General features: G+C 41.4%; 1 protein-coding gene across 1 annotated transcript; it reads left to right on the forward strand.

The window, feature by feature from the left end:
• The first annotated feature begins 463 nt into the window (after window positions 1–463).
• LOC106059623 (uncharacterized) lies at window positions 464–25,523 on the forward strand. Its single transcript, XM_056008962.1, has 7 exons — window positions 464–615; window positions 14,440–14,501; window positions 15,119–15,265; window positions 16,082–16,172; window positions 17,352–17,496; window positions 23,819–23,991; window positions 25,390–25,523. Exons 1-7 carry the CDS (start codon window positions 564–566, stop codon window positions 25,458–25,460), a joined length of 741 nt encoding a protein of 246 aa, XP_055864937.1. The 5' UTR covers window positions 464–563; the 3' UTR covers window positions 25,461–25,523.
• Window positions 25,524–27,434: the final 1,911 nt, after the last annotated feature.

The raw sequence follows: 27,434 nt of genomic DNA on the forward strand, positions 1-27,434 counted from the left end.
AGATGGCTAGTTAAGGAGAGGGGGCAAAGAAGAAGGGGGCAAAGAAGATATCTGCATAGGCAATAAATCTGAGTCAGAGAGGCAGCCAAGGTGGGGTAGTGCTAGGCAAGAGGGAGTGGGTATATGTTGGAAAACGGGACCATAAATAGGCATTGTCTATTTAGACAAATACATATAGACCAGTAGACCGAATACATACAGTTCAACTTGATATGTTTGCAAAACAATAGAAAACGATTTTTTTTCTAGTTTTAAGACTTTAATTTATAAAATGTTCAATCAATCGAATAGAATTTTCATCCATTTTTTTAAAAGTAGAAAGCTGAGTATTTTCAGTGCATCCTTGACTGTGCAGGAGCACACATGTCAGATGTGTTGACATTTTGCAAGACGTCCATGTGTTCATTAAATGTCATATGAACTATGGCTTAGATTTTAATCAAATATATATTTTTTCTAATCTATTCTTTTTTCCGTGAAGATACAATAGAACGTTGCACTGACATTTCTTATCATTAGTTCAATTGAACTGCAGACACATTTAGAATCCCATATCTACAAAGATGTCGCTAGCACTTGGTTTGTCTGTGTTGCTAGTACTAGCATTAACTAATGGTGAGTTTTACTGAAAATTGTGTGGTTTTAAATTCGTTTTTGATTAACCTCTTGATAAACGGCATTTAGTGTTAGCCTACTGATTAGATGTTAAATCTTCTTATGATTTTATTTCCGAAACGAATCTCTGTGGTCATTGTTTTGAAGTGTGTTTGCGCGTTTCTGATGAAACCATGAGTATAGGTGGGCGGATGGTTTGGCTGTGTGGGCTGAAGAGATTCTGATGAAACCATGAGAATAGGTGGTCGGATGGTTTGGCTGTGTGGGCTGAAGAGATTCTGATGAAACCATGAGAATAGGTGGGTGGATGGTTTGGCTGTGTGGGCTGAGGAGATTCGGATGAAACCATGAGAATAGGTGGGCAGATGGTTTGGTTGTGTGGGCTGAAGAGATTCTGATGAAACCATGAGTATAGGTGGGCGGATGGTTTGGCTGTGTGGGCTGAGGAGATTCGGATGAAACCAGGAGTTGGTCTGTCGTAGATCAAGTGAAATAAAGATGTGAAAGTTGAAACTAACGAATGACAAGCCACAACAAGATGTCACATTTTTTATATTCAAGTTATATTTCTATTAAATTGTTCCAGATATCAGTATTTTATTTGTGTTTCTACATCAACATTTAAGTCGATAGCTGTGTACTTTCGATAAATGTTGTATTCAGTTTTAGAAAGAAGTTTGTCCAGGGTTTTTCAAACTCTATATTAAAAATGTAATATGCCTACACCGGTTAAGTTTTACTAGCTGTTTGAAGCTACAACCAAACGACCGTGTATCAACTAGACTTGACATTACAGAACATTATTCGCTTTATGCATGCATACTTTTCATAAACCATGAAAGGATGCATAGAAAATTGTTTAAAGAACAGAGTAACAAATGTAAAGTACATGTTCCAAACCATAAAAATGCTTTTAAAGAGAGCAGTGGCGTACCGAGGGATCCAGGCAATCGGGGTAGCAAAGACTGTCACCCACCATCCCCCGACAGTGTGCGTAATTCATTCTTGCATAAGAGCAGTCACCATATATTTAACTAAGTACTTGTAAACTCTAGATTCAGCCAATAAAGGCATTATGGGTACAATATAGTGCACTAGATGTTATATGCTACCTAGACTTAAGCATTGAATAGGGAGGCTTGGAACCAAAAGTCGTCTTGGCTTCGTGGATAAAATTTATGTAAGGCTCAATGTAATTGTTTTTGGTGAAAGCATACTGAGAAGGCTCAATATGACTGGTGTAATTATATTATTATAGATTAATAAACAAACATTTCTAATGAGTTTGAATGACACATTTTAATAAATAAGATAGCAAGGACGTATAGATCGTGACCTCTCTCCAGAACAAAAAGTTTGCCTAAATTTGTAGAGATGAAGACCTAATATGACATATGAAAGATGTGACCTTTCTCCCGAACAAAAAGTTTGCCTAAATTTGTAGAGATGAAGACCTAATATGACATATGAAAGATGTGACCTTTCTCCCGAACAAAAAGTTTGCCTAAATTTGTAGAGATGAAGACCTAATATGACATATGAAAGATGTGACCTCTCTCCAGAACAAAAAGTTTGCTTAAACTTGTAGAGAAGAAGACCTAATATGACATATAAAAGATGTGGCCGCTCTCCAGAACAAACATTGTGCCTAAATTTGTAGAGATGAAGACCTAATATGACATACGATAGATGTGAACGGTTTTAGCTCGTGTCTGAGAGGGAAGATAATAAATACTATGGGTTACAAGAATGAACTGCTGCGGCTTCCCTAAACAACAAACTGATTCGGCCTATTACGCCAATATCTCTACGCCATTATCTCATGTTATGATGTCGAATGTCAAAATGCAGTGAACCCTATAGAGGCCAAGCCTCGGTGCCTCCAAATCTTTAGCTACTCCAATGGGCATTATAAGATTTCGAGAGCACTATGGGTTATAAAAAGTAACCGGTAATATCTTTTTTTAAGCACTGTTAACCAAAAAAATATAACAGGTAGATCAGGGGTTCTCAACTTGTGGGTCACAACTCACAACCCCCATGAGGTTCGATTGACGATTCGCCAGGGGTCGCCTAAGACCATCAAAAATATGGATTGTTTTTATCTATTCTTTTATTGGGGGTCGCGGCAGAGTGGGGAATTGTAAAAAAAGGGTCTCCGAGCTTAAAAGGTTCATAACCTCTGAGGTAGATGATGATGTGCTTTTAAAAAACATTACTACCTTCTACCATAATTGCAGATTTTCACGAGAATTTAATCAATGTCAAGGACGCTAAATTGAACTTCCAAATTGACAGCTAAATAAAAGTAACAAACAGAAAAGCTTAAAAACATTTAATTCCGAAGTCCTCCAATGATTTCCACGCAGTACTGACCATGTCACTGTGAACATCACTAGCCTATCAACACTTCCTAGACTTTGTACACCGGAGACACCATTAGCCTATCAACACTTCCTAGACTTTGTACACCGGAGACACCATTAGCCTATCAACACTTCCTAGACTTTGTACACCGGAGACACCATTAGCCTATCAACACTTCCTAGACTTTGTACACCGGAGACACCATTAGCCTATCAACACTTCCTAGACTTTGTACACCGGAGACACCATTAGCCTAACAACACTTCCTAGACTTTGTACACCGGAGACACCAGCAGCCTATCAACACTTCCTAGACTTTGTACACCGGAGACACCAGCAGCCTATCAACACTTCCTAGACTTTGTACACCGGAGACACCATTAGCCTATCAACACTTCCTAGACTTTGTACACCGGAGACACCATTAGCCTATCAACACTTCCTAGACTTTGTACACCGGAGACACCATTAGCCTATCAACACTTCCTAGACTTTGTACACCGGAGACACCATTAGCCTATCAACACTTCCTAGACTTTGTACACCGGAGACACCATTAGCCTAACAACACTTCCTAGACTTTGTACACCGGAGACACCAGCAGCCTATCAACACTTCCTAGACTTTGTACACCGGAGACACCAGCAGCCTATCAACACTTCCTAGACTTTGTACACCGGAGACACCATTAGCCTATCAACACTTCCTAGACTTTGTACACCGGAGACACCATTAGCCTATCAACACTTCCTAGACTTTGTACACCGGAGACACCATTAGCCTATCAACACTTCCTAGACTTTGTACACCGGAGACACCATTAGCCTATCAACACTTCCTAGACTTTGTACACCGGAGACACCATTAGCCTATCAACACTTCCTAGACTTTGTACACCGGAGACACCATTAGCCTATCAACACTTCCTAGACTTTGTACACCGGAGACACCATTAGCCTATCAACACTTCCTAGACTTTGTACACCGGAGACACCAGCAGCCTATCAACACTTCCTAGACTTTGTGCACCGGAGACACCAGCAGCCTATCAACACTTCCTAGACTCTGTACACCGGAGACACCATTAGCCTATCAACACTTCCTAGACTTTGTACACCGGAGACACCATTAGCCTATCAACACTTCCTAGACTTTGTACACCGGAGACACCATTAGCCTATCAACACTTCCTAGACTTTGTACACCGGAGACACCATTAGCCTATCAACACTTCCTAGACTTTGTACACCGGAGACACCATTAGCCTATCAACACTTCCTAGACTTTGTACACCGGAGACACCAGCAGCCTATCAACACTTCCTAGACTTTGTACACCGGAGACACCAGCAGCCTATCAACACTTCCTAGACTTTGTACACCGGAGACACCAGCAGCCTATCAACACTTCCTAGACTTTGTACACCGGAGACACCATTAGCCTATCAACACTTCCTAGACTTTGTATACCGGAGACACCAGCAGCCTATCAACACTTCCTAGACTTTGTACACCGGAGACACCATTAGCCTATCAACACTTCCTAGACTTTGTACACCGGAGACACCAGCAGCCTATCAACACTTCCTAGACTTTGTACACCGGAGACACCAGCAGCCTATCAACACTTCCTAGACTTTGTACACCGGAGACACCATTAGCCTATCAACACTTCCTAGACTTTGTACACCGGAGACACCAGCAGCCTATCAACACTTCCTAGAGTTTGTACACCGGAGACACCATTAGCCTATCAACACTTCCTAGACTTTGTACACCGGAGACACCATTAGCCTATCAACACTTCCTAGACTTTGTACACCGGAGACACCAGCAGCCTATCAACACTTCCTAGACTTTGTACACCGGAGACACCATTAGCCTATCAACACTTCCTAGACTTTGTACACCGAGACACCATTAGCCTATCAACACTTCCTAGACTTTGTACACCGGAGACACCATTAGCCTATAAACACTTCCTAGACTTTGTACACCGGAGACACCATTAGCCAATCAACACTTCCTTGACTTTGTACACCGGAGACACCATTAGCCTATCAACACTTCCTAGACTTTGTACACCGGAGACACCAGCAGCCTATCAACACTTCCTAGACTTTGTACACCGGAGACACCATTAGCCTATCAACACTTCCTAGACTTTGTACACCGGAGACACCAGCAGCCTATCAACACTTCCTAGACTTTGTACACCGGAGACACCAGCAGCCTATCAACACTTCCTAGACTTTGTACACCGGAGACACCATTAGCCTATCAACACTTCCTAGACTTTGTACACCGGAGACACCAGCAGCCTATCAACACTTCCTAGACTTTGTACACCGGAGACACCAGCAGCCTATCAACACTTCCTAGACTTTGTACACCGGAGACACCATTAGCCTATCAACACTTCCTAGACTTTGTACACCGGAGACACCATTAGCCTATCAACACTTCCTAGACTTTGTACACCGGAGACACCATTAGCCTATCAACACTTCCTAGACTTTGTACACCGGAGACACCATTAGCCTATCAACACTTCCTAGACTTTGTACACCGGAGACACCATTAGCCTATCAACACTTCCTAGACTTTGTACACCGGAGACACCATTAGCCTATCAACACTTCCTAGACTTTGTACACCGGAGACACCATTAGCCTATCAACACTTCCTAGACTTTGTACACCGGAGACACCATTAGCCTATCAACACTTCCTAGACTTTGTACACCGGAGACACCAATAGCCTATCAACACTTCCTAGACTTTGTACACCGGAGACACCATTAGCCTATCAACACTTCCTAGACTTTGTACACCGGAGACACAATTAGCCTATCAACACTTCCTAGACTTTGTACACCGGAGACACCAGCAGCCTATCAACACTTCCTAGACTTTGTACACCGGAGACACCAGCAGCCTATCAACACTTCCTAGACTTTGTACACCGGAGACACCAGCAGCCTATCAACACTTCCTAGACTTTGTACACCGGAGACACCATTAGCCTATCAACACTTCCTAGACTTTGTATACCGGAGACACCAGCAGCCTATCAACACTTCCTAGACTTTGTACACCGGAGACACCATTAGCCTATCAACACTTCCTAGACTTTGTACACCGGAGACACCAGCAGCCTATCAACACTTCCTAGACTTTGTACACCGGAGACACCAGCAGCCTATCAACACTTCCTAGACTTTGTACACCGGAGACACCATTAGCCTATCAACACTTCCTAGACTTTGTACACCGGAGACACCAGCAGCCTATCAACACTTCCTAGACTTTGTACACCGGAGACACCATTAGCCTATCAACACTTCCTAGACTTTGTACACCGGAGACACCATTAGCCTATCAACACTTCCTAGACTTTGTACACCGGAGACACCATTAGCCTATCAACACTTCCTAGACTTTGTACACCGGAGACACCATTAGCCTATCAACACTTCCTAGACTTTGTACACCGGAGACACCATTAGCCTATCAACACTTCCTAGACTTTGTACACCGGAGACACCATTAGCCTATCAACACTTCCTAGACTTTGTACACCGGAGACACCATTAGCCTATCAACACTTCCTAGACTTTGTACACCGGAGACACCATTAGCCTATCAACACTTCCTAGACTTTGTACACCGGAGACACCAGCAGCCTATCAACACTTCCTAGACTTTGTACACCGGAGACACCATTAGCCTATCAACACTTCCTAGACTTTGTACACCGGAGACACCATTAGCCTATCAACACTTCCTAGACTTTGTACACCGGAGACACCATTAGCCTATCAACACTTCCTAGACTTTGTACACCGGAGACACCATTAGCCTATCAACACTTCCTAGACTTTGTACACCGGAGACACCATTAGCCTATCAACACTTCCTAGACTTTGTACACCGGAGACACCATTAGCCTATCAACACTTCCTAGACTTTGTACACCGGAGACACCATTAGCCTATCAACACTTCCTAGACTTTGTACACCGGAGACACCATTAGCCTATCAACACTTCCTAGACTTTGTACACCGGAGACACCATTAGCCTATCAACACTTCCTAGACTTTGTACACCGGAGACACCAGCAGCCTATCAACACTTCCTAGACTTTGTACACCGGAGACACCATTAGCCTATCAACACTTCCTAGACTTTGTACACCGGAGACACCAGCAGCCTATCAACACTTCCTAGACTTTGTACACCGGAGACACCATTAGCCTATCAACACTTCCTAGACTTTGTTCATCGGAGACACCATTAGCCTATCAACACTTCCTAGACTTTGTACACCGGAGACACCATTAGCCTATCAACACTTCCTAGACTTTGTACACCGGAGACACCATTAGCCTATCAACACTTCCTAGACTTTGTACACCGGAGACACCAGCAGCCTATCAACACTTCCTAGAGTTTGTACACCGGAGACACCATTAGCCTATCAACACTTCCTAGACTTTGTACACCGGAGACACCATTAGCCTATCAACACTTCCTAGACTTTGTACACCGGAGACACCAGCAGCCTATCAACACTTCCTAGACTTTGTACACCGGAGACACCATTAGCCTATCAACACTTCCTAGACTTTGTACACCGGAGACACCATTAGCCTATCAACACTTCCTAGACTTTGTACACCGGAGACACCATTAGCCTATCAACACTTCCTAGACTTTGTACACCGGAGACACCATTAGCCTATCAATACTTCCTAGACTTTGTACACCGGAGACACCATTAGCCTATCAACACTTCCTAGACTTTGTACACCGGAGACACCAGCAGCCTATCAACACTTCCTAGACTTTGTACACCGGAGACACCAGCAGCCTATCAACACTTCCTAGACTTTGTACACCGGAGACACCAGCAGCCTATCAACACTTCCTAGACTTTGTACACCGGAGACACCATTAGCCTATCAACACTTCCTAGACTTTGTACACCGGAGACACCATTAGCCTATCAACACTTCCTAGACTTTGTACACCGGAGACACCAGCAGCCTATCAACACTTCCTAGACTTTGTACATCGGAGACACCATTAGCCTATCAACACTTCCTAGACTTTGTACACCGGAGACACCATTAGCCTATCAACACTTCCTAGTTTTTGTACACCGGAGACACCAGCAGCCTATCAACACTTCCTAGACTTTGTACACCGGAGACACCATTAGCCTATCAACACTTCCTAGACTTTGTACACCGGAGACACCATTAGCCTATCAACACTTCCTAGACTTTGTACACCAGAGACACCATTAGCCTATCAACACTTCCTAGACTTTGTACACCGGAGACACCATTAGCCTATCAACACTTCCTAGACTTTGTACACCGGAGACACCATTAGCCTATCAACACTTCCTAGACTTTGTACACCGGAGACACCAGCAGCCTATCAACACTTCCTAGACTTTGTACACCGGAGACACCATTAGCCTATCAACACTTCCTAGACTTTGTACACCGGAGACACCATTAGCCTATCAACACTTCCTAGACTTTGTACACCGGAGACACCATTAGCCTATCAACACTTCCTAGACTTTGTACACCGGAGACACCATTAGCCTATCAACACTTCCTAGACTTTGTACACCGGAGACACCATTAGCCTATCAACACTTCCTAGACTTTGTACACCGGAGACACCATTAGCCTATCAACACTTCCTAGACTTTGTACACCGGAGACACCAGCAGCCTATCAACACTTCCTAGACTTTGTACACCGGAGACACCATTAGCCTATCAACACTTCCTAGACTTTGTACACCGGAGACACCATTAGCCTATCAACACTTCCTAGACTTTGTACACCGGAGACACCAGCAGCCTATCAACACTTCCTAGACTTTGTACACCGGAGACACCAGCAGCCTATCAACACTTCCTAGACTTTGTACACCGGAGACACCATTAGCCTATCAACACTTCCTAGACTTTGTACACCGGAGACACCATTAGCCTATCAACACTTCCTAGACTTTGTACACCGGAGACACCAGCAGCCTATCAACACTTCCTAGACTTTGTACACCGGAGACACCAGCAGCCTATCAACACTTCCTAGACTTTGTACACCGGAGACACCATTAGCCTATCAACACTTCCTAGACTTTGTACACCGGAGACACCATTAGCCTATCAACACTTCCTAGACTTTGTACACCGGAGACACCATTAGCCTATCAACACTTCCTAGACTTTGTACACCGGAGACACCATTAGCCTATCAACACTTCCTAGACTCTGTACACCGGAGACACCATTAGCCTATCAACACTTCCTAGACTTTGTACACCGGAGACACCATTAGCCTATCAACACTTCCTAGACTTTGTACACCGGAGACACCAGCAGCCTATCAACACTTCCTAGACTTTGTACACCGGAGACACCATTAGCCTATCAACACTTCCTAGACTTTGTACACCGGAGACACCAGCAGCCTATCAACACTTCCTAGACTTTGTACACCGGAGACACCATTAGCCTATCAACACTTCCTAGACTTTGTACACCGGAGACACCATTAGCCTATCAACACTTCCTAGACTTTGTACACCGGAGACACCAGCAGCCTATCAACACTTCCTAGACTTTGTACACCGGAGACACCATTAGCCTATCAACACTTCCTAGACTTTGTACACCGGAGACACCATTAGCCTATCAACACTTCCTAGACTTTGTACACCGGAGACACCAGCAGCCTATCAACACTTCCTAGACTCTGTACACCGGAGACACCATTAGCCTATCAACACTTCCTAGACTTTGTACACCGGAGACACCATTAGCCTATCAACACTTCCTAGACTTTGTACACCGGAGACACCATTAGCCTATCAACACTTCCTAGACTTTGTACACCGGAGACACCATTAGCCTATCAACACTTCCTAGACTTTGTACACCGGAGACACCATTAGCCTATCAACACTTCCTAGACTTTGTACACCGGAGACACCATGAGCCTATCAACACTTCCTAGTCTTTGTACACCGGAGACACCATTAGCCTATCAACACTTCCTAGACTTTGTACACCGGAGACACCAGCAGCCTATCAACACTTCCTAGACTTTGTACACCGGAGACACCATTAGCCTATCAACACTTCCTAGACTTTGTACACCGGAGACACCATTAGCCTATCAACACTTCCTAGACTTTGTACACCGGAGACACCATTAGCCTATCAACACTTCCTAGAATTTGTACATCGGAGACACCATTAGCCTATCAACACTTCCTAGACTTTGTACACCGGAGACACCAGCAGCCTATCAACACTTCCTAGACTTTGTACACCGGAGACACCATTAGCCTATCAACACTTCCTAGACTTTGTACACCGGAGACACCATTAGCCTATCAACACTTCCTAGACTTTGTACACCGGAGACACCAGCAGCCTATCAACACTTCCTAGACTTTGTACACCGGAGACACCATTAGCCTATCAACACTTCCTAGACTTTGTACACCGGAGACACCAGCAGCCTATCAACACTTCCTAGACTTTGTACACCGGAGACACCAGCAGCCTATCAACACTTCCTAGACTTTGTACACCGGAGACACCATTAGCCTATCAACACTTCCTAGACTTTGTACACCGGAGACACCATTAGCCTATCAACACTTCCTAGACTTTGTACACCGGAGACACCATTAGCCTATCAACACTTCCTAGACTTTGTACACCGGAGACACCATTAGCCTATCAACACTTCCTAGACTTTGTACACCGGAGACACCATTAGCCTATCAACACTTCCTAGACTTTGTACACCGGAGACACCAGCAGCCTATCAACACTTCCTAGACTTTGTACACCGGAGACACCAGCAGCCTATCAACACTTCCTAGACTTTGTACACCGGAGACACCATTAGCCTATCAACACTTCCTAGACTTTGTACACCGGAGACACCATTAGCCTATCAACACTTCCTAGACTTTGTACACCGGAGACACCAGCAGCCTATCAACACTTCCTAGACTTTGTACATCGGAGACACCATTAGCCTATCAACACTTCCTAGACTTTGTACACCGGAGACACCATTAGCCTATCAACACTTCCTAGTTTTTGTACACCGGAGACACCAGCAGCCTATCAACACTTCCTAGACTTTGTACACCGGAGACACCATTAGCCTATCAACACTTCCTAGACTTTGTACACCGGAGACACCATTAGCCTATCAACACTTCCTAGACTTTGTACACCGGAGACACCATTAGCCTATCAACACTTCCTAGACTTTGTACACCGGAGACACCATTAGCCTATCAACACTTCCTAGACTTTGTACACCGGAGACACCATTAGCCTATCAACACTTCCTAGACTTTGTACACCGGAGACACCAGCAGCCTATCAACACTTCCTAGACTTTGTACACCGGAGACACCATTAGCCTATCAACACTTCCTAGACTTTGTACACCGGAGACACCATTAGCCTATCAACACTTCCTAGACTTTGTACACCGGAGACACCAGCAGCCTATCAACACTTCCTAGACTTTGTACACCGGAGACACCAGCAGCCTATCAACACTTCCTAGACTTTGTACACCGGAGACACCATTAGCCTATCAACACTTCCTAGACTTTGTACACCGGAGACACCATTAGCCTATCAACACTTCCTAGACTTTGTACACCGGAGACACCAGCAGCCTATCAACACTTCCTAGACTTTGTACACCGGAGACACCATTAGCCTATCAAAACTTCCTAGACTTTGTACACCGGAGACACCATTAGCCTATCAACACTTCCTAGACTTTGTACACCGGAGACACCATTAGCCTATCAACACTTCCTAGACTTTGTACACCGGAGACACCATTAGCCTATCAACACTTCCTAGACTTTGTACACCGGAGACACCATTAGCCTATCAACACTTCCTAGACTCTGTACACCGGAGACACCATTAGCCTATCAACACTTCCTAGACTTTGTACACCGGAGACACCATTAGCCTATCAACACTTCCTAGACTTTGTACACCGGAGACACCATTAGCCTATCAACACTTCCTAGACTTTGTACACCGGAGACACCAGCAGCCTATCAACACTTCCTAGACTTTGTACACCGGAGACACCAGCAGCCTATCAACACTTCCTAGACTTTGTACACCGGAGACACCATTAGCCTATCAACACTTCCTAGACTTTGTACACCGGAGACACCAGCAGCCTATCAACACTTCCTAGACTTTGTACACCGGAGACACCAGCAGCCTATCAACACTTCCTAGACTTTGTACACCGGAGACACCATTAGCCTATCAACACTTCCTAGACTTTGTACACCGGAGACACCATTAGCCTATCAACACTTCCTAGACTTTGTACACCGGAGACACCATTAGCCTATCAACACTTCCTAGACTTTGTACACCGGAGACACCATTAGCCTATCAACACTTCCTAGACTTTGTACACCGGAGACACCATTAGCCTATCAACACTTCCTAGACTTTGTACACCGGAGACACCATTAGCCTATCAACACTTCCTAGACTTTGTACACCGGAGACACCATTAGCCTATCAACACTTCCTAGACTTTGTACACCGGAGACACCATTAGCCTATCAACACTTCCTAGACTTTGTACACCGGAGACACCAGCAGCCTATCAACACTTCCTAGACTTTGTACACCGGAGACACCATTAGCCTATCAACACTTCCTAGACTTTGTACACCGGAGACACCATTAGCCTATCAACACTTCCTAGACTTTGTACACCGGAGACACCATTAGCCTATCAACACTTCCTAGTTTTTGTACACCGGAGACACCAGCAGCCTATCAACACTTCCTAGACTTTGTACACCGGAGACACCATTAGCCTATCAACACTTCCTAGACTTTGTACACCGGAGACACCATTAGCCTATCAACACTTCCTAGACTTTGTACACCGGAGACACCATTAGCCTATCAACACTTCCTAGACTTTGTACACCGGAGACACCAGCAGCCTATCAACACTTCCTAGACTTTGTACACCGGAGACACCATTAGCCTATCAACACTTCCTAGACTTTGTACACCGGAGACACCAGCAGCCTATCAACACTTCCTAGACTTTGTACACCGGAGACACCAGCAGCCTATCAACACTTCCTAGACTTTGTACACCGGAGACACCATTAGCCTATCAACACTTCCTAGACTTTGTACACCGGAGACACCATTAGCCTATCAACACTTCCTAGACTTTGTACACCGGAGACACCATTAGCCTATCAACACTTCCTAGACTTTGTACACCGGAGACACCATTAGCCTATCAACACTTCCTAGACTTTGTACACCGGAGACACCAGCAGCCTATCAACACTTCCTAGACTTTGTACACCTGAGACACCAGCAGCCTATCAACACTTCCTAGACTTTGTACACCGGAGACACCAGCAGCCTATCAACACTTCCTAGACTTTGTACACCGGAGACACCATTAGCCTATCAACACTTCCTAGACTTTGTACACCGGAGACACCATTAGCCTATCAACACTTCCTAGACTTTGTACACCGGAGACACCAGCAGCCTATCAACACTTCCTAGACTTTGTACATCGGAGACACCATTAGCCTATCAACACTTCCTAGACTTTGTACACCGGAGACACCATTAGCCTATCAACACTTCCTAGTTTTTGTACACCGGAGACACCAGCAGCCTATCAACACTTCCTAGACTTTGTACACCGGAGACACCATTAGCCTATCAACACTTCCTAGACTTTGTACACCGGAGACACCATTAGCCTATCAACACTTCCTAGACTTTGTACACCAGAGACACCATTAGCCTATCAACACTTCCTAGACTTTGTACACCGGAGACACCATTAGCCTATCAACACTTCCTAGACTTTGTACACCGGAGACACCATTAGCCTATCAACACTTCCTAGACTTTGTACACCGGAGACACCAGCAGCCTATCAACACTTCCTAGACTTTGTACACCGGAGACACCATTAACCTATCAACACTTCCTAGACTTTGTACACCGGAGACACCATTAGCCTATCAACACTTCCTAGACTTTGTACACCGGAGACACCATTAGCCTATCAACACTTCCTAGACTTTGTACACCGGAGACACCATTAGCCTATCAACACTTCCTAGACTTTGTACACCGGAGACACCATTAGCCTATCAACACTTCCTAGAGTTTGTACAACGGAGACACCAAAACGCTTGTTAGTTTTAGGCTTTTAGCCATGAATGAAAATCTACTATTGCCATAAGAATTAGAGAATCCTGACAATGAAATATAACTCCTTTTTTGTGTACTTGAAACTATTTTATTAGACGATGACAAGTATTTGTTAATGTTTCATGCCTTATGATTCCCTAGCCCAGCCTGGAGTGAAGAATCAAGATGTTCTGAACTTGTATAGTAAAAGTTTCAATGGTGACGTAAGTAGACGGACACAATTATTAATTACCAGCAATTAATTAACTAATTGTTTAGGTACCATACATAGTTGTGTAAAGTGTCAAGTTGATCCGACAATGGGTATTGGAGAAATAACGAGTTTAAAATATTTACCAGACAGACAGACAGACGGAGTGAATTGATATAAGCTTTGTAATATATACGTCCTAAAAATGTAGGCCTACAGTAAATACAAAGTGAAAAAAAAGATCTAAATCTTCATTTATAATCGATCACATCTATCCAAAAGTAAAGAGGAAACTATTAGTGGAAATAGTGAAATCTGTCCATGTGGAGTGTCAGCAGAGAAAGTTGACTATGTCCTTCAAAATTGCATTCTTTATCAAAAGGCCCGAACAAGACGCTGGCCCCAAAATACCCATATAGAAAGAAAACTATACAAAGATGTCTTAATAAACTTATCCTTAAAATATCAGGACATTTTGTTTATGTGTCTAATAGCGATGAAGAAATAAATTTTTATCTTACGTAGTTCGACATAGCAGAAGAATCAAACTTGGTAAATTCATAGCAGAAGAATCAAACTTGGTAAATTCATGTCTATTGATATTGAAAGCTATTCCTTATGTACAACCAGGGCACATATTATGGTGAAGGTATCGGAGGTACCTGTCAATATGGACGACCTTTACCACATGCTGCAACAGATCCTAAAATATCGGCTCTGGTAGCCCTCAACAAACCCCAGTTTTTAAACTCTTTGACATGTGGAATCTGCTTAAAGGTAAATCTTTTTTTCTTGTACAAGTCCTAGCTTTTTTTTTTATTCTACCAAAAAAATGCACCCCAATTATCAATCTGCTATTCACTGCACGTTATTATTGAAGCCCATAGACTGGTAGAATAACATCTTAATATGTGCTTTTTTTAGGGGTATGAGGGTGTTGGGTTTTGAGTCTCAAAAAAAAACAACACCCTTGCTATGCCTATAGAATTAGGTGACTGCATTTAGCTTTAGTTTTTTTCTCACATATTTTCACTTTATTGGTGTAGGGATGTAGGTAATCATCTGATAATAAAATTTGCCAATGTGTGAATAAACATTGAGCTACGTTGTCCCTATATTTTATAATGAAATGCAAATATGTCCAATGTTTATTCTGCTTGATACCTTTATTATTAATAAAATTATAATAATCTAATTCACTTGACAATAATTTTCAAAATAATTCAATAACGCAGTTAGAAGTCCTGCATAAATATATCCATTCACAACTAAATTTTATATGAAAACATAACTTGATATCTTTCTCAGACTAAATAACAAATTATTATCACCATTATATATTATAATACTTTTTCTAAGAATAACAAAATAAGATAATATACCTATATAGTTGACTAAAAATGACAACACACCTTTTATTTCAATTAAATCAATATCGTCTGTTCAAATTCTATCCCATAATTCCTCTACTCCCGTCTGATAATCGTCAATCTAAGCAATGTCCCGTTGATTACTAAAGCGTATAATGCTATATCAATATTTTATAGTACACATGATTGTGACATGTTCAATGCAGGATTGATTTCTTGTCAGGTAACTGGAAGTGGACACGGGTCTGGTGCTAACCCCATCACAGGAGAACATATAGTTTTTGTCAAAGACTTGTGTCCGGAGTGTCACGAAGGTAGACCATGTCCGTGTTAATATCTATTGTGCTTTGAAAAGTAATTACAATAAAAGATGATTCTATTCTAAAGAGTTGACACAAGCTGAATAGTTTGAAATGGTTTTAAATGTTGAAGAATAAAATCGAAAATAAAAACGAAATTATAGAAGATGATAAAGATTGCATTAGGAGGATGAAAAACAGTTTGGGCCTTGTCGTGTGGTATGCGCTTTGAATTTTCATATCAATTGTACAGAATCCAAACCCTGCCTGCCGCAATCCTCCGCCGTCCTGCAGGAAATTAGGGTAGGATGTAATAATATTTAATTTTAAGGGAACATCTGAAGCATAAAGAAAGCAGAAAACAAACTGACCTTTAATGTCTTGTTTTCACGTAAAGATATAAGCATTAATGAAAAACAATTTCTTTTTATCAACACAATACAGTCAATGGAAATACTTTTCTGTGTAATCTGTATAATTCAAAATGTAAAGTCTTTGCTTTAGCCTAGGTTCAGAAGCAAAGCCATCTTTTGACTATCTCACCCGCTTCTTATAAAAAAGTAAAACTAATCTGAAATTGGCGTCATTAATTTTTTTTTTACTATTTAACTCAGTAGATCTATATTATGTTTTTGTTTTTAAAAAAATATGGTATGATATAATGTTTATTAAATGTGTTGTTTAGTAGATTACTTGTTTGTTTGCCTACATTTTTACGTGGATCTATTGGAGTTTTACACTACAAACTAATTAGTGTCAAAGATGCTAAATTGAACTTCACTTACCAACTACATAAAAAAAGAGCTATAATTATAACAAAATCTCAATGCATGACAGTTGATCTTGATATCAAATCTCCTTTATACCGCTAGTTAGTTGCCCGTTTACTTTGAAAGGTCATAGAGTTTAAGTCAAATGCTTTCTTCACATTGAAATTATTTTGTGCTGCAGACAGAAGAGATTAGAACTTTTCATTCCACAGTGCTAATATATGCACAAAAATTACTGTATACCCTTTAAAAAGCACATCTTATCAACATTGTCTTGATTTTATACACCAGACACACGAAAATGGTAGCTGTATATAGTTTTTGGGACATGTATGAAAATCTATTAGACTTTTACTATTTTTAGGCGTCAACACTTTAAGACACTGGATGTTATCTGATGACATTACGTTTTGATCTTGTTTAGGCTCTGTGGACTTTGCTCTCAATGGCGATGGTCGTTGGTCAATATCTATGAGAGCTGTCCAGTGCCCAGTTGGAAGTAGCACGATTCAATACGCTTTCCAGGGAAGTAATCCTTATTATTTGAAATTGCAGATCAGAAATGCAAGGTAGGACTTCTATTGAGTCTCATAGCTATTTTCCAATAATATTTTAATAGAGATTGATGATAGTGTTTAGTGGATTATAAACTTAAAAGAAGAACTAATATTAGAGTGGAACTGCATTGCTGGAAGTACACCTTATGCTTAGTTACCTATCGAGGAGTCTCGAGTTAGAAATCCAGCTCGAGTTGAGTTCGGTTTATTGAGCGCCCAAAGGAAGCACATAAATTTTCTCCCAGATACCAGTTATAGTATGAAATATGTGCCATACACAAGTAATATTGTACTAGCAAAATATTAAAAATAAAATAAAAAAAATAAAAAGGGCTTATCTAAGGGCAAGAACACCGCAATGACAACTATATCTTTAAATAATGTACAAGTTATTTCCCTTATTCTATATAAAACAAAACAATTAATTACCAATAATCGATTGCTAATAGGTTAATTTTTATATTAATTCATGCTTTGTTAGGTACAATAAACAATTGTTAAAAGTTTTAACTTGATCCGAGAATGGGTGTGGGAGAAATAACGTGTTCAATTATCTAAGAAGACGAAACCCTACACATTTAGCCGTATCTGTAAATACTGAATGATTAATTTCAATTGTTGCGTATCAAACAAAATTATTAATTATCAGTAATTAATTGACTAATTGGTTACTTTTTAATTGATATATGGTTTGTATATGTCAATAAATAATTGTGCAAAGTTTCAACTTGATCCGAGAATCGATGTGGGAGAAATAACTGAAATAACGTGTGCAAACTTTTTAGCAGAGCGACAGACGTACAGACAAAAGAGATGAGCTGATATAAGCTTTGAAAAAAGCTCAAAAATGTTTAAAATATTTTAGAGCACATACCATTGATTTTGGTTTTCATTTTTCCATTTTTATGGGATGTAGATAAGGATTTTATCCTAAAAGTTATGGACAATACTATCTTCATAGGTCTGATCTTACATTGGAGCGGGTCTAATCACTAGTCTTCTCGAGCTAAGATGAAATGAGAAGTGATTTCGAGTTTTCCATAGAGTTTGTAATTAGGAATGGCTACTTAAAGCCAGAAGTATCGGTCAGTCATTTTGATACAGTTTGTAAAAAGCTTTATTGTGTCGATCCCCATTCAGTACTTCTTGCTGGTTCCGATTGCCATCTTCTGGGGCAGTGCTATAAAAGTGCTGGACAAAATTATAAACTAAGATTAAATACTTGTTAAGAATATTTCAGTTTCAAACTCTTCGAGCTGTAAATAATGCTATTATCACATAGCAGATATCAACTCACTCTGTCTGTCTGTCTGGTTATTTCTCCCACTTTCCTTTCTGGGATCAAGTTGAAACCTTGCATAATTGTGTATTGTCAATGACAACACACGAATGAATAAAAAAATTAACAAAATATTTAACTAATCATTGGTACTTTAATTAATTAATTAAGTGTGTTATATTTAGAAAAAGGGAGTAGTATACGGCTGTAATTGTGAGGCTCTTTACTTTATGTAAGCTTCGTTTTTAAAAGTATTTTTTATGGTTTGCATATTTTTTGTTCTTTTGCCATTTTTAAGAAAATAGCTTCATAACAGTATGCACAATAAAATAAAAGATATCTTGTTAGATAAAGGGGCAAAATCATTTTCGACCTAAGGACCGTTTAAATTTCCCACGTTCAAGTCCCGGACCGTATTATCGCAACAAACAGTCGAGTCCAGTGGGGAGAGAGTGTCCACTGATTCATTATGTACTGTTAGCAGAGTGGTGGTCAGTGTTGTAGGGTGTGTATTGTTATGACTTTGCCATGCGCACCACCGTCCAGGCTAGTGCAGAGATGCGCACTTCTAGTAACCAGACTAGAACAGGATGTTGACATGCAGATACTAACGATTTCCGCCCAAGGAGAGAGCCAATATGTAGATGCTGTACTCAAGGCAGATGCCCTTTGTGTTTGTCATGTCTCTATGTAAATAAACGTCTATGTCTCGTTGAGTTGCCTCACTTAAGTTATTACAATTGGTTGTCAGAAGTGGGATTTATAGGCAACTCAACGAGAGGAGGTAGGATTAGATCTCTATGGCATCGCTGAAGCTATTACATCAGCTCTCAATTAAAGAGCTACGACAAGAGCATCGAGACCGAGGTTTAAAACCTGTCGGTAGCAGGGAAACGCTCACGGCTCGTTTGCGGCAAGCTCTGATCGATGAAAAGGAAGATCCGGAGACCTATCAATTTGAAATTGAGCCTGGGATTGTTGATGTAATGGGCAAGATCCAAGACTGTGGGGATGCATTTAAGGAACAATTGAACATGATTAGTAATAAGATGAGGAGCATGATGTGGAACAAAGTAGGTGAAAGTGTGTTGCCAGTAGAAGGCCAAATAGACCAAAGTGATAACATTGTGTCGCAAGCAAAAGGAGGAATAAACTCGTTAGGGAAGGAGCAGTTGCCTGGTCAGGACTGTGGCTGCACAAACAGTGGTGATGGAGGAGCTGGGGATTGGAGCGCCGTCTGTGACTGTGTTGTGGGCAAGTCTGTCGGGGGTGACTTTCAAGGCGAAAAACGTGACGACGATTGCTTCGACGATCTGAACGGTATGTTTCAAATCGAAAGGAAAGAAACAAATGAAGAAACAAGAGAAGTCTGTTATGTGCCTGAAGTGTTTGTTCCTGTTGCACCTGTTACCAGTATCTCGGTGAGCCGGACAGATCAAGACAACGTTGGGTCTGCGTCCAAGCTGGCTGCTATGGACCTTAAAGACCTCTGTTTATCTGTCAGTACCTTTGATGAGAACTCAAACCATGAAAGCCTGAAGACCGTTTCTGATTCCTTGCCTTGGATGTCGTCGAGGGAAATTACGAATACGGGCCCCAACAATGGCCGAGACAGAAACAACGAATTTGACTTTGGCAGCGGCATAAGAGAGAACTCGATGCTTGGCAACTGCATCCAGGCGATTGACATGAACTGTGTATGCGGCGTCCTGCGGGGACAGTGCCCATGCCAAGAAACCCAGCAACAAGATCTGAACTTAACAGACATTTGTACTTCTGCCTACATCAGTGAGAGTGACTTGAATGATGGTGAATCCATTCCAGCAGAACCTGATGCAGTGGTGGATGAACATTCGCTTACTTGGCGTCTTAAAACAACGGCCCTGGAAACTACATTGATCGACACAACCTCCATTTGTGTTAAGTGGCTGGCATCAGAGACTATTGTCATGAGGTCAAAGCGTAGACTGGCCAACTGGAAGAAGAGGAAGCGACGGCCTCGGAAAACTGTTCAGATGGCTTTGTGGGCAACAGACACCCTAACGTCTGTGGATCCTACCGATCGACCTCCACCGGAACTGTCAAAGCTCTACTGCAGTGTTTCTTTTCGGGACGAAAAGTGCTAAGACGGGGGCAATGTTATGACTTTGCCATGCGCACCACAGTCCAGGCTAGTGCAGAGATGCGCACTTCTAGTAACCAGACTAGAACAGGATGTTGACATGCAGAGATTAACGATTTCCGCCCAAGGAGAGAGCCAATATGGAGATGCTGTACTCAAGGCAGATGCCCTTTGTGTTTGTCATGTCTCTATGTAAATAAACGTCTATGTCTCGTTGAGTTGCCTCACTTAAGTTATTACAGTATCTTAATGAATCCTAACATGGTCTAATCAAGTTCACCATTACCTGTCTCTTAGTCTGGTGAACCGTTGGGGCATTTCTCATTTCCTCGCTGTCTTTTGCCTTAAATAGAATCTCTTCAAATGGCAGGCCCGTCCATTTTTTATGTTGTCTTGCCATCGCCATTGTGACAAGTCAAAAACTCGCTGTCAGAGTCACTCAAAATTATCACAGCATTAATTATTATTTTTCATTATTTATTTATTTTATTTTAATTATTTCCCCGTCCTAACCCCAATTTCTTCACCCGCGCCACCTTTTCCGCTCCAGGCTAGACTTAGTTGACCACCTTGGAGATAGCCAAGGCGCGTCCTTCCATTTATCTGCCCTTGATCGGGGAAAGGTAGACACACAATCTCTTTTGTCTTGCCCGCCGAATGTCTGAAGGACGGTCGCGGTTGACACCACCTTGGTTTGAATGCAAGCTAATCCTTCTCCCCCCCCCCCTTCTCTCACGTCTCTCTTTGATCTAAGAGATTACCCTGGTCAACACACCGCGTGATATTCCAAGGTGCGGCTCCCACCTCGAGTCAAATCCACCCATGTGTAAGATAAATCTTAGCCTAGGGCATTTCCTGTGTCCGCCCGCACTTTCCAGGCTTATATAAAGTAAACCAACTCAAGCCAGACCCTTTTTCATTTCTCATTCGAGCTGAGCTATCGAGTCTGGACTATATCACTTATTCTCTCTCCTAGAGGAATACCTGGTGGTAAGCCGAACTTAATCACAAGTTCCATCTTAGTTACTTTGTGCTATTTCCATTGGATATTATCATGTGTATTTTGCCTAGTTCATTTATATTTAATTAGTGCATTGTGTATTTCTCACTGGCGTAAGTAGAAAACATAAACATGTCCTATGTATTTATTTATGTATTGCATTAATCTATTAATGCTACGTTGCTCAATTGATCGTTGATGCAACCATGTATATATTTGTATATCTTGTTTTATTTCCTTTATCTCGGTTGACCGCCTTGATAATTTTACTAGCGCACTAATACTGCGTCTAGAAAAGAGATACGAGTTATCTCCCCTGTAGTGAATTGTCTCCCCTGTAGTCATTTTACTCTAAGGAGAGTTGCGCCGCTTGAAGGGACACCCTCTCCATTCAAGCACGCTTCATTGTTCTCGACCCACGGTCATATGTAAACAAACCATCTGGGTCGCTGACCACCGCCCATTCCCCCCCCCCTCTCTTTCTCTATCCACCTGTGTTGTTCATTTGAGATTAGTATTTCCCCTTCTATGTACATTCTTGTATTATTATTTCCCCTTTTATGTACATTTCTATATTGCTACTATCTGCCATCTATTTTCCAAATCCCATTTGTCATCATCTCCCCTTTGTGCTCTAGAGCAATTTCACCAATCTGACGAATGCACCTCAGTCGAGGGCATCGATAAGATGCATGAGAGACATGTCCTAACTTGTCTTTATTTATCCGCAGCCTCCCTCAGGTGTCTGCCTATTTATCGGATTACTTACCTGCCTATTTGCCTACTGGCCTATCTATGTGCTTAGTGCTAATCAGCGCTGCACTTGCCTAGTTGCTATCAAGAATCACCTATTGCCTAGTTATTGGATCAACGATCTATTTACCTGCATCTGTGATTAGTGCTATTCAGCGCTGCCTTTGCCTACTGAGATCTACTCAACTCCACTACTTGGCGCTATCGGCATTGCCCGCCTATTCGACAGCCCACCTGTCAAGCTATTAGGTGCGACGTCCCTATAGATTCAGATCTGTGTGAGACGTCATAGCTACGCCAACCCTCTGCAACTCACTGGACATATCCTGTCAACTACGCTGCCCACGGCAGATCCGCTCTGCCCGCAGTAACCTTGTGCCCACGGTAGCCGGCCACCCGCCCTACTGTGCCCACTACAGATATTAGATTTTGGGGATTGAGACTCCACAAGAACTATATCACCGGCGTCCCTCTATCCGCTAGAGCGCCACCTCCAGCTGCAGAACTTCAAGCCAGGACACAGCCAGCTGCGACATCAACAGGAATACCAGCTAAGTCAGAGGACAAAGTGATATGCTCTCTTATTAAGTGCTAGAGTGATGATCAAAATACCTTACTAATTAGAGATAGATGCAAACCCTCCCCCTTTTTATTCTTATATGTATATTTATGTAAATAAATATGCTTTATTTTAACTTTTGTATCTATCTTTCATTGCTTTGTCTCGTTGCGTGTCTGCTCCCGATTCATATGCTGATAGGTTGGTGTGTGATAGCTTTAAAAATAATCATCCCCTAGACATAAAACGCGCCAAACACCCGTCACATTTCCCCACCTGTCACAGCCATCTGCCTTTTCTTCTTTTTTTTTCTGCTGCTCTTCCTTGAAAGAAGGTCTTTGCGAGCCATGAGTACCTAGTGATGTGGCTATATTTTCTGACAGTGGTTAGCAAGTCATCGTGGGGGTCAAAAGTCTGATATTCTTTAACAAATATTTTTTCTTTTCAATTCAACCAAGTAAGGTACTTAAATTAGACTATTAAAAACTTCTAGCTATTCTAAGGGTTTGAATTTAACATTTTTTTTTGTTACAGAATAGCACGCTTGATAAATCCAGTAATGTAATGATCTAGAACTTTGCAAATGTAAAAAAAAAAAGATAATTAAGCTTGTTATTTTAGAATACCTATTACTGGAGTCCAAGTACACAGGAATAACGTCTGGGTGACAATGCACCATAGTGGAGACGGCTACTGGCTTTTGAACGATAGTCAAGCAATGCCGGCTGGAGCTTTTGGGATCCGCCTGACAGCAGCCAATGGTCATGTCTTAGAAGACACGGTACCGAGAATAGGTCAGTTTCTTTTGAATTAAGTCTTAGAATTCCATGATTTCATACTTTTTCATTCGCGAAAGAGATTTCTTGGGCTGTTTCATGTTGGAAATAATACAAAACAGCCGAACTAGCACATGTTCCCTATTTGTATTTTATCTCTTAAATATCCTAAATGTGCATATCTCGCTTCACATATGACCCTCTTAACTCCATCCACTGATACATGTGCTGCCCATAAAGAGGTAGTAGGTTAAGGGAAAAAAAGGGAAATAACCTGGCACTCAATGAGAACAGAAACTAGATGTAGGAATTAAAAATATATTAAAATATAAACTTTTTCAGACGAAGGAAATTAATGAGAGTATGCATAAATAAATTGCTTGAATAACTGTAACATGATTTTCTCTAGTGGAAGTGATTGAAAATAGCAGATTTCAGACAGATCAAAAAGTAAATCGTTAGCAAATGTTTTAAGATTATGTCGGTGTGTCTATTAGATTTGGAAAAATCAAATCGTCTGGCTTCTACTGAACACATATATATCTAATTCAAGTTTATGTTTAGCACTTTATAAATATTTCTAACAAAGAGATATAGTTATTGATATATTTTGTAAATGGGAGACACACATCTTTTTATTGTACAATGGAAACTAAGAAGTATCGCAATCTGCCTACAAGCGAAATATATAAATACTTAAATAACAAAAGTACAAAGCTTATCTAAGGGAAAGAACTCCAAACTTTAAATTATATCTTTCAATAATGTAGAAATTATTTGCCTTTTTCAATATCAAACAAAATAGTTTATTACCAACTTTTAATTGACTAATTGGTTAATTTTTAAATTGATTTTTTTTGTTAGGTACAATAAATTATTGTGGAAAGTTTCAACTTTATCCGAGAATGGGTATGGGAGAAATAACGTTTACAATTATCTGGGACAATACTAACATATTTAGCCATATCTTTAAATACTGAAAGATTAATTTCCCATATTGGTATCAAACAAAAAATTTATTACCAGTATTTATTTAATTGACTAATTGTTAAATGTATTAATTGATTCATGTATAGTTTTTGCAAATGAATAATAATACAAAGTTACAACTTGATCCGAAAATGGGTGGGGAAGAAATAACGTGCTCAAACTTTGTACCAGACAGACAAAGTGAGTAGATATGAACTTAGTACCAGACAGACAGAGTGAGTTAGATATAAGCTTTGTACCAGACAGATAAAGTGAGTAGATATAAGCTTTGTACCAGACAGACAAAGTGAGTAGATATGAGCTTTGTACCAGACAAAGTGAGTTAGATATAAGCGTTGTAATAAGCAACATGCTAACTTAGGAAACAATATAGACATTCCTATATTTTTTTCCGCCATATTAAAAAAAACTTCTTTTCTTCTTTAGATAATGATCACATCTTAGAAGGAGGTCACCGGGTTCAAGTTCCATTGGATCCCTCACTGCCTCAAGCGTAAACAACTATGCACGTACCTATTCAATAAGAAGTCAATGAAATACAATTTTATTTTATTCATGAATTGGAGTTGTGTTGTAATGTTCTTTCTTATAAAAAAAATAATTTAGGTTTCAAATAGAGTAAGGTGGGTCAAAAGGCTCCCTCTAAGCTTCTATGGCCTGTTAAAGCTAGAGTTTATTAATACTGCCATCACTGCAACAAATTTCCAGACTGTGCCTGTACAAGGTTACACATTTAACGTCATAAAGTGGAATTAACACTGACCTGTATCACTTTAATAAATTAAACTACTAAAATGAATTTATATTAATTTAGTATTCCACCAAAACGTTTCAGCTTTGTTACATAGCAACAAGTAGGCTGCAACCTTTATATGGTCAAAATCTGGGCATCCAAACTTCGAATCAAGAGTCAACGCAGTACAACAGAGAGTTAACAGAACTAAAAATTACATAAAAAGGAAATATTAAAACTTGATGTTATTAACTGGTGTCGACATTGTGGCAATACAATAGGCTAGACAATCGTCACATTGTAGAATATTTGTGTTTATACAGATAACAAACTAGTGTTTAAGAGGGAAGACATATTAGGAGCTCCATTTATTACGTAACAGAGGAGATTCAAAGACCAGCTTAGGCGTCAACTTTCCTTAGCTGACATAGAAGACAGCACCTGGTGCATGCGGCCTCAGAACTAGATAGCTGGAGGTCATTCACGAAGGCCGCAGGATACACATTTGAGACCAAAAGAAAATCCGCTGCCGAGGACAAACGCAGACAGCGAAAAGAAAATCTAAATCGACCACCTGCGGACAATGGTTATGCTTGGCCTGGATGTGGCAAAATATGTAGGTCACAGCTGGGGCTTCGCAGCCACGCGAAATACTGCATTCCTCACTATTCTTCGGACTCGAAGACAAACGTTATTATTGTTACGTTTCTCACTATCCAAGCTCTCTACAAACTGCACCACACGACACAACGAACTTAAAGAGCCTCATAACTCAGGGCTCCAAAGTAACAGTAACCTATTTAATTTCAAATGCATCACAAATACTGTACAGTTGGCAACAACATTACACAGACTGTCCAAAATCCTAGCCTCTGCTCCGGACTGCCTTCACACACCGTTCTGGTTCTGACTTTGCCTCGTACTTGTCACATTGCAAGGTTACCTTACTGCCTCGTACTGGTCACATTGCAAGGTTACCTTAAGTGTCTTGACTCTAACACACTCGCTCTTATATAGCCTTCTAGAATCGGATGGAACGTCGCTTTACCACATTCGATCACATTCGCCGTGACTTGCGTGCGTAATATTTACAACACGGGTTCTCGCCGATCTGCCCTCTTTCTGTAACTACGCAATAATTCTCTCCTGATGTTTTGCCAATTCCAATTTTTCTTGCCTCTTTTTAGTTTCCACTGCTTCTCTTTCCTTCCATCTTTCATGTTCCTCCTTCTTGATACGCTCTTCCTCCGCCCTTTGCTCCTTCTTGAGCCGTTCCTCCATTGTTAATCTTGCTTGTTCGTCAGCTTTCTATTCCCTCCTAAGTCTCTCTTCTTCAGCTTTCTATTCCCTCCTAAGTCCTAAGTCTCTCTTCTTCAGCTCTCTATTCCCTCCTAAGTCTCTCTTCTTCAGCTTTCTATTCCCTCCTAAGTCTCTCTTCTTCAGCTTTCTGTTCCCTCCTAAGTCTCTCTTCTTCAGCTTTCTGTTCCCTCTGGGCCTCGACATGGTTGACCTCTTGTCTTGCGGTGGGACGATTTGCGTCGGCTAAAAACACACACAGCCCACCCCCATCTGTGTCACCACCAGGTTTATAACATTATTATTATTAGGTAAACACAAGCGGTACTACACTGACGCTCTAGTTTGCCAATGTACATTACATACCAATATGTTACAACATAATGACATATTTTCCAGCTTTGGAAGAATCATCTTATCTAAGCCACCAAACGGCCAACTA

Source organism: Biomphalaria glabrata, chromosome 13 (assembly GCF_947242115.1).
Source record: "Biomphalaria glabrata chromosome 13, xgBioGlab47.1, whole genome shotgun sequence".
In the NCBI taxonomy this organism is placed as follows: domain Eukaryota; kingdom Metazoa; phylum Mollusca; class Gastropoda; family Planorbidae; genus Biomphalaria; species Biomphalaria glabrata.